Source organism: Lactuca serriola, chromosome 2 (assembly GCF_051521515.1).
Source record: "Lactuca serriola cultivar US96UC23 chromosome 2, Lser_US96UC23_V15, whole genome shotgun sequence".
NCBI lineage: Eukaryota > Viridiplantae > Streptophyta > Magnoliopsida > Asterales > Asteraceae > Lactuca > Lactuca serriola.
The window spans coordinates 26294707-26304678 of NC_136409.1; the positions used below are offsets into that span (position 1 = coordinate 26294707).

The 9972-nt window shown below is 38.3% G+C and overlaps 1 protein-coding gene across 2 annotated transcripts; it reads left to right on the forward strand.

Moving 5' to 3' along the window:
• Window positions 1–1639: 1639 nt before the first annotated feature.
• LOC145086090 (uncharacterized) lies at window positions 1640–5013 on the forward strand. Of its 2 annotated transcripts, XM_079023815.1 has the most exons (3): window positions 1806–1911; window positions 2045–4390; window positions 4475–5013. In XM_079023815.1, the coding sequence occupies exons 2-3, from the start codon at window positions 2218–2220 to the stop codon at window positions 4768–4770; spliced, it is 2469 nt and encodes an 822-aa protein (XP_078879941.1). In that variant the 5' UTR covers window positions 1806–1911; window positions 2045–2217; the 3' UTR covers window positions 4771–5013. The 2 variants fall into 2 exon arrangements, with proteins under 2 accessions (XP_078879940.1, XP_078879941.1); XM_079023814.1 differs by having other exon boundaries at window positions 1640–4390.
• The last annotated feature ends 4959 nt before the right edge of the window (window positions 5014–9972 follow it).

Here is a 9972-nt window from a genome sequence, read left to right on the forward strand (position 1 = left end):
TAACTGCACATTAAACATGTGTTGAACATTGAATTTGAATCTAAAAGTTGACATAATACATTAGTTTACATGCAAGTTTCCCTTTCAATTTCATGTCATATTTCTAAATCATTCATTCTTAGAAAGAAACATTTCTTTAAAAAGAATGTCGAGTTTGCGATAAAAACTACATACATAGTTTATTAAATAATTGAAGAGAATAAATTTTGTGGTCCTAACTGTCAGAAGAAACACAACCCATACAGGGGTTAGAAAAGATATAACAAAACAAGTACCTATTGACTTCAGGTCTCCTTTTCTACATTGACTCTAAACTTCTACAGTCTCAATATTCATAAAATGAAGTTATGAGTTGTTCTTACTTGCCACATTATCAAACAATGTGGAACACCTCCTAAAAAATTAGCATTCCAGTGCACACATTAACCATTCTGATGATGCTTTCTTTCATGTTTGCATCCTGGTGTCCTGATATTCAACAATGTCATAATGGTCAGAATTATTTCACTTGCAACAACGGAAGTGTAGTTGAGATAAACATAAATTCCAGAAATAAACAGTGTCTGAATTTCATATATGATCTACCAGTTAAATTCCAGAATTAAACAACTCGGGTGAGGGTGGAAAGAAACTAGAAGATTCGAAGAGGATAGCTTATTGTTGGAAGAGAAGGAAGGAGTTAAGGCTGCGATTGAAGTTGACAGTCAAGGACATCTCGCGTGATGATAACCGATTAATTTGAACCTTAGGGTTTAATAATTATAGATTTTGAAACTATTTTTATAATAATCTCTTACTTGAGGTTTATTTTTGTAATTTTTGTGAAATACGTGGACCATGTCAGTAAACTCAATAGCATGTAGATAACATTTATGTAATTTTGGTCTAACACGATGACAATTTTTTGTTATTTAGATGCATTAGACGAGACCATTTATGTGATTTTCTTAAACAAATGGGACCATTTCTATAATTTTGTTTAAACAAATCAAAAGTTTGGACGAATTTTCATGATTTCGTGAAACAAAAAGACAATTTCTATGAATTTTCTATTAGGAAATGATCTTTTTAAACATTGAAAAATAGACGCCATTTTTGTAAATTTGTATAGGCAAGGTCAATTTTTTGTAATTTTATGAAACATAAAGACCATTTCGGCAATAATTTAAGTAGGGACCATTTGCCTAAATTGCCATGTTTCAGGGAAGATTTTCATAAATAGACATGTTTTCAAGGACCATTTACATAAATAGACACGTTTTCTTAAATCTGTCCGGAAATTGTACGGGAAATCAAAATTTATAAGAAGAGATAAAATGGAGATGGAAATTTGGTAGGAAATTCTTAAATAGATTCGATGTGAATTGTGAAGAGACATGAGAAAAAAATTAATGTTTATATGTTATGATGTTTATGAGTTTATATACAAGTTTCACTTTCAATTTCAGAGTCGTATTTCTAAACACTCACTCTTTGAAACATTTCTTTAAAAAGATTTGGAGAATATGCAATAAAAACTACATACATGATTTATGAAACTGAAGAGAATAATTACTGTGGTCCTAAGTGTCAAAAGAAACACAAACCATACAAGGGGTTAGAAAAAATAGAACAAAACAAGTATTGACTTCAGGTCTCCTCTTCTAACTTATATAGTCTCGATATGCATAAAAGGAGGTAATCAATTGCGCTTACTCATCACATCATCAAACAATGAGCAGCAAATCCTCCAACATTTGCATTCCCGTGCACATGTTAACCATGCTGATGATGCTTTCTTTCATGTTAGCATCCCCATGTCCCACTGATCATGTTCAACGATGTCATAATGCTTGGACTAATTTTGCTTGCAACAATGGACGTGTAGTTGAGATAAACATCGGTTACTGTGACGAAAGTGGCCTGATAAAGGTAATCATTTCCTCATTTCCGAGTGTTGAGAGGCTAGAAATTTCACATAGTAATCTTATAGGGAACATCCTACAACAGATTGGCTTGCTGCAAAATCTGACATATATTTCTGTCTCATGGAATTATAACACAGGAGGTACCTTTCCTGTATACATTACCAATCTCACCCGATTAGAACACCTTGACCTTTCAGATAACAATCTCAGCGGAAACGTCCCATCTCAGTTGTGGAGTCTCAAGAATTTGAAGTTTTTGGATCTTAGCTACAATTGGTTGACCGGTCCAATCCTTCAATCTTTTGCTTCCATGGTCAATCTCACCCAATTAAAACACCTTGACCTTTCTCATAACAAATTCATATGTACCCTCCCGTCTGATCAGTTGTGGAGTCTCAAGAACTTGAAGTTTGTAGATCTTGGCCACAATCAGTTGACCGGTCCAATCCATCAATCTTTTGCTTCCATGGTCAATCTCACCCAATTAGAACACCTTGACCTTTCTCGTAACAAATTCAGTGGTACCCTCCCGTCTGATCAGTTGTGGAGTCTCAAGAACTTGAAGTTCTTGGATCTTAGCCACAATCAGTTGACCGGTCCAATCCTTCAATCTTTTGATTACATGTTCAATCTCACCCGATTAGAATACCTTGACCTTTCCCGTAACAGTTTAAATGGTACCCTTCCATCTCAATTGTGGAGTCTCAAGAATTTATGGATTCTGGATCTTAGCCACAATTGGTTGACTGGTCCAATCCTTCAATCTTTTGCTTCCATGGTCAATCTCACCCGATTAGAATACCTTGCACTTTCAGGTAACAAATTCAGTGGTACCCTCCCGTCTGATCAGTTGTGGAGTCTCAAGAATTTATGGAGTCTGGATCTTAGCCACAATCAGTTGACCGGTCCAATCCTTCAATCTTTTGCTTCCATGTTCAATCTCACCCGATTAGAATACCTTAACCTTTCCAGTAACAGTTTAAATGGTACCCTTCCATCTCAATTGTGGAGTCTCAAGAATTTAGAGATTCTGGATCTTAACCAAAATCAATTGACTGGTCCAATACTAACATCTTTTGGTTCCAAGGTCGATCTCACCAGATTAGTACACATCAACTTTTCCCGTAACAATTTTAGTGGTACCCTACCATCTCAGTTGGGGAGTCTCAAAAATTTAGAATTTCTGGATCTTAGCAAAAACAGGTTAACCAGTCCAATCCCTCCATCTTTCGGTTCCATGATCAATCTCAAATTCCTAGACTTGAACACAAATCAACTAAGAGGACCAATTCCACAGGAACTTTGTAATCTGCAAAACCTAGAAACATTGAACCTTAGTATGAATAACATCACTGGCTCCATTCCTCCGCATATAGAATATCTGAAGAACATAAAACAACTCGACCTTAATCATAACCATCTTTCTGGTGTGATTCATCTCGAATTCAGAAACTTGCCAAGACTCTCTCACCTTGATTTTTCATCAAACGGTTTGTCCGGGAATGTATCCTTTCAGTATCCGTGCAGATTAGAGTATCTAGACCTCTCTCATAATTTCCTGACTGGTTACAACGGATTAACTAGTTGCTACCATTTAAGGTATCTGGACCTTAGTGATAATATTTTTGTTGGAGAAGCAGTTAACTGTTTTAATTTCTTATCGTTGGAGTACTATAGTCTAAACGTGTCTGGGCTTGATAGGGGATATTGTAAAAAAACTGACTATGGAAGTGTTTATGAAGGCAAGCCCTCCAAAGAACACAAACATATCCTCCTTTTGGAGATTCTTCTTTCGATGATTGTTGGATTTTGCTTCTTAGTGATTGGTTATGTGCTTTACCATCACAAAAAGGCCACCATGGAGAAAAGTCAACCAAAACTACAAAAACATGGAGACGTGTGCTCGGTATTGAATTACGATGGGACACTTGCATTCGAAGACTTCATCAAGGCAACAGAAGACTTCGACCTCAAATATTGCATTGGAACCGGTGGTTATGGAAGTGTTTATGAAGCGAAACTGCCTAACGGTAAAACATTTGCTTTGAAGAAACTCCATCGGTTTGAAGCCAAGCAACCAGCATTTGACAAGAGTTTCAAGAACGAGATTGAAGTCCTAACCAACCTAAGGCACAAAAACATTGTGAAACTCTATGGCTTTTGTTTGCATAACCAATGCAACTTCCTTGTATATGAATACATGGAAAAAGGAAGCTTATTTTGTGCATTGAGTGACAACGAATTCGCTGTCATGTTGGATTGGAAGACAAGGGTAAACATTATCAAACAGGTAGCACATGCTTTGTCGTACATGCATCATGACTGCAGCCCACCCATCATTCATCGAGACATATCAAGCAACAACATTCTCTTGAACAAAGAAATGGAAGGATTTGTTGCCGACTTTGGAGCAGCCAAATTGCTCGACCCTGATTCATCCAACCAAACCGTTGTTGTAGGAACTTTGGGATACATTGCTCCAGGTATGTACGTGTAGATTCTAATGATTCCTTTACCTCTGTCAGTAGGTGAAACTATACTAACAAGCTTTTTGTATAAACATGTAGAACTTGCGTATAACATCATTGTGAACGAAAAATGTGATGTGTATAGCTTTGGAGTGCTTGCACTTGAAATAATTGGAGGGAAGCATCCTGGAGACTTCCTAACGTCTCTCAACTGTTCTAACCGAGAAGGTGCAACTTTGGAAAACATATTTGACAAGAGACTCCCTTATCCAACTGATGACAGATGGATTAAAATGGAAATTCTCCGTGTTTATGATGTTGCACTAGCATGCATTCGCGTGGACCCAAAGTCTCGTCCAACAATGGGAAACGTCTCTCAGGAATTATCAAAGTGATGAGTCACCATATGTACTTAATGACCATATCTTTGTTTCGGTACCTCCCGATTAATACTTCTTTCAAGTTTGTTTTTATGTGAAACCTGTTTATGTGGTCTTATTGTTTTTTATTCAAAATGATGTGCATTCTTGTACAATTGATATGAGATACAAAACTTGGTGTAGAGCCAAAGAACACCGGACTTCCTCTATAGCATCCTTAACGTATGAACCAAATGTTAAATCTTTAACATTCCTATACCCAGGCAGTTGCATACAGAATTATTGGCTAGAATTATGTTATAACCATCTACAAATTAATGTTGTAAAGTACGACATATTGGATATCGTATGAATGAGGGTCACAAATGACAAATCTATCACTCTTTGGTGTTGATCGTCCGCTTTCCAAATGGTAGTTCAAAGTGTATCCTTTTTTTCTTATTAATAGCAATTGTGACATTGCAATGTATTGTATTTACCTAAATGCCAAATGAGAAATATCATAATTTTTCAATCTGATGATGAAACATAGGCCCATCATAACAGGTATTCATTATAAAGACAATATAGAAAATAGCAACCGGTAAAATGATACATAGAGCATAACCATATCTTAGATTACTTACTAGATGGTGATTGCAATAATCATTATGTGAAGTTGATGTCTAAGATGAGCCAATTCACACTCTAAAGTAAAACGAAGAATCTTTTAATGGCCCAAGATCCTTTATATTCAGTATAATAACTTCGAGATGATAATGGCAAAATGATACATTATTCGATACATACATTGAAGAACTTTTCAAGAAAGAGTGATTATGCCAACCAGGGATACTCTGTAATGCGAGATGATAATGGCAAAATGATACATTATTAGGAAATAAACAATTTTAAGACAATAACATCAGATTATTGAAAAAAAGACTGTAACCCGATCTATATCAGAAGGAATTACAGAGAAGTTGTCACACCCCCAAACCAGAACGGCGGAAACGTTCGGGGGCGGAGGACGTCATGTTCAATATCATAACAGTTCATAGAAAGGAAAGTACACACCACCATATATAATAAGTTTGCAAAATGTTTACATAGTTGTATTCATTACATGTTCAAAATAAAGATACATAAACAACATTCAAAATGAAGTAATTAACGCCAGCGCGTTAATCCCAAAAGTTGATTCCCAACCTGCTTAGCGATTTCCTGAGAATACAAGTTATTTCAAAGAAAAAGTGTCAACAATTAAGTTGGTGAGTCCATAAGTAGTTTAGAAAAATTGGATGCCATTCCAAAGTGGGTGTATGTTTTCCAGTAAACGTAGTGTTTCAAAATGTAAAGAGTTGTGATTTGTGGTGTTGTAAATGAACGCATTAGCTCCAGAAAATCCCATATTTTCCTTAATAGTTGAAATATGACTTGTTGTGTTTTCCAATAAAAACCCTTATTTTCTTACACAAGTATGAGATGTATATAGTTGTTCGTGTTATAAGTTGTAAATGATTGTACCGGGAAAATCCCTTGTTTTCCTATTAGTAGTTTTGTTTGTATGCAGGAAAAACCTTTATTTTCCTCGCACATAATACCAGTCTCTAAGACCGAAAATTGTAAGAAACCGATGTTTCTCGTATGTGTGTCATAGTTTTATATATATTAAAACTACGTGAAGATCGAACCGGTTGGATGAAGAATAGTTTTAATAACCACTCGTTCATCAAAACTTAATATCATAATAATTGTATATCCGATGAGTTTTTATAACCATACTAAACATAATATGCCTGTATCGACGTTCTTCAGGCGTCGCTGTTTATGACAACTGTCACCCCAAAAGACGGACTGTAGCTAACAGTCAGGGTGCGGGATCATGACTTCCCGTATAGATCTATACACATTTGACACGTTCTCGTCGCGGGAGATTCTGGTTATAAACAGGCCTTACTGCAGTACTTTCTAATAAAGAAAAGTAACGTTGGAAGATGTGCGCGTCTCATGGATTCTCAATTAAGTATATATTAACATGATAGTTTTGTATGCAAAGTTTAACCTTTCTCACCATGTTTGATAAACCGAAATCATAAGTTTTTAGAATGTATAAAATGTTTTAACAATGAAGATCATTATACACTTCGTATAAGTCTAATGCACACAAAGTATGACAAGAGTTTTCCATAATAGTAGTGAGTTCCAAGTGGTTTATTTGATAACACAAGTAAAGTGAAACTTTATAAAATGCACGATAATAACCGTATGTTTACTTGTATCCCCCCCCTAAAAGAGTGTAAAAGTATTTAAAAATGTATTTAAAGTGTGTTAAAAAGGGGTATGAACTCACTTGACAACTTGAAGATAGCGAGATGGAAAAACGGCAGAGTTTCGTCTCGGGAAATGGATTTTCCTCGGAAATCTCGGGATTCCTCGGGAGAAAATCGACCTTCGGATCTTGCACGAAGTGACCAGGGCTTCGGGGTAGTACGAGCACGGAAAACGAGGAAAAACGCAAGAGAAATGAGAGAGAATGAGCCTCTATTTCGGAAGCCCTCGCATGCCCTTTTATAGGGAGGCTGGTCAGCCTCGGTACGCGGGGCGTACGCTGGTACGCAGCGCGTACGCGTGCGTCATGCGTGACCGAGCCCGACCGGCCCTGCTCCGGATGGGACGGGTTCCTGGGTTCGCGGGTCGGATGGGACGAGTCGCTGGCACGCGGGTCGGATGGGATGTCGGGTCGGGTCTTCGGATCGTGCAACGTGGGCGATCCGAGGCCGTAGCCTCTCTGTACGCGGGGCGTACATGGGTACGCGGCGCGTACCAGCGTATGAGGCTGACTCCCCCCTTCGGATAATACCGAAATTGATTAAAAATTATATATAAATTAATTATTAAACTTCAAAAATTCATATCTCCCTCATACGAACTCCGTTTTTGACGTTCTTTATATCCCCGCGAAGGTGAGACTACGATCTACAACTTTCATTTAGATTTCGTTGGCAAATTCCGAAATTATTTTTATTATTTATTTATTAAAGTGACGTGTTTAAGGAATTTCTTTAAAAATTCATAACTTATTCATATGATGTCCGACTTGAGCGTTCTTTTCATGTATGTTTGTAGTTTAACGATATCTATGACTTTCATTTAGACACTTAAGGACGTAAAGTGTTTTATTGAAACTTTGCGTTTTTACGTAACTTCGTATTGCCGGTTTTTGGTCGGAAAACTTATAATGAGCATAACTTCTTCGTTATAACTCGGATTTTTGTGTTATTTATATGTTTGGAAACCTTAAGAGAATAGCTACCACATAATGTACTCTAAATAGAGCTTTTGAATACTTCATTTCTATTTCTTTTCAAAGGAGGTTACATGACTCGATCTTTACTGACCTGAAATAACGGGTTGTTACATCATCCCCCCGTTAGAGGGAATTTCGTCCCGAAATTTTTAATACAAAAGAAGAGTCTTAGGGGCTGGGGAAGAGATGTGGATATTTCTGTTGCATTTGGTCCTCTCGTTCCCATGTGAACTCGGGTCCCCTCTTAGCATTCCATCGGACCTTTACTATTGGAATGCGACTCTGTTTAGTTCGTTTAATTTCCCTATCCATGATCTCGACGGGTTCTTCCACAAAGTTAAGATTTTCATTTAGTTCGATCTCATCGAGCGGAATTACAAGTGTTTCGTCGGACAGACACTTCTTCAGGTTTGACACGTGGAATACTGGATGTACTTTGTTAAGCTCTATTGGAAGTTGGAGTTTGTAGGCTACTGGACCAACCCTTGAAATGATTTCGAAGGGTCCAATGTACCTAGGATTCAGCTTCCCACGCTTTCCAAAGCGTATCATTCCCTTCCAGGGTGAGACTTTCAGTAGTACCCGATCGCCGGTCTGGAATTCCAATGGTTTACGTCTTTTGTCGGCGTAGCTCTTTTGTCTATCCCTCGAGGATTTCAGTCGCTCTCGTATTTGCACGATCTTTTCAGTAGTTTCTCTGATGATCTCCGGACCAGTGAGGGTGCTATCAGGGACTAGACCTTTTGCTAGTTGGGTGTCGCCTACTTCCGTCCAGCACAGAGGTGATCTGCACTTACGGCCGTAAAGGGCTTCAAATGGAGCAGCATTGATACTAGTATGATAACTATTGTTATAAGAGAACTCAACTAAAGGTAAGTGAACATCCCATGCTTTACCAAAGTCGATTACACATGCTCGCAACATGTCTTCCAAGGTTTGGATCGTTCTTTCGCTCTGTCCGTCAGTTTGGGGGTGATAGGCTGTACTCATGTCCAATCTTGTTCCCATGGATTTTTGCAGTGATTGCCAGAACCTAGACGTGAATCTGCTGTCTCTATCCGAGATGATAGACATTGGCACTCCATGGAGTCGTACGATCTCTCGGATGTAGGTTCTCGATAGCTTTTCCATTTTATCAGTTTCCTTGATCGGTAGAAAATGAGCGGATTTGGTTAATCTATCGACGATTACCCAAATAGTATCTTGGCCACCCTGAGTTTTGGGCAGTTTCGTTATGAAGTCCATGGAAATCTGCTCCCATTTCCACTCAGGAATTTCAGGTTGTTGGAGTAGTCCTGAGGGTTTCTGGTGTTCTATTTTGATCTTGGCGCAAGTCAAACACTTGCTCACATATGTAGCGACCTCTGCTTTCATGTTTGGCCACCAGTAGAGTTGTTTGAGATCTTGATACATCTTGTCTGACCCGGGGTGTACGGAGTATGGAGTCTTGTGTGCCTCGTTCATAACTACCTCTCTAAGTCCACCAAACTTGGGCGTCCATATACGGTTCATGAGGTAGCGTGCTCCATCACTCTTGATTTCTAAATTCTTGTCCATTCCCCTAAGGGTTTCACTTGTCACGTTTTCGGGTTTTAGGGCCTCTATCTGAGCTTCCTTGATCTGCGTCGACAGGTGCGAATGGATTGACATGGCTAATGACTTCACTCTTCGGCCAGAGTACTCCTTCCGGCTAAGAGCATCTGCCACGACATTTGCCTTTCCTGGGTGATAGTGTATCTCACATTCGTAGTCGTTGAGTAATTCGACCCAACGTCGCTGCCTCATGTTTAACTCCTTCTGGTTGAAGATGTGTTGTAGGCTCTTGTGGTCTGTAAAAATAGTGCATTTGGTACCATATAGGTAGTGTCTCCAAATTTTAAGAGCGAAGACCACCGCCCCAAGCTCTAAATCATGAGTGGTGTAATTGA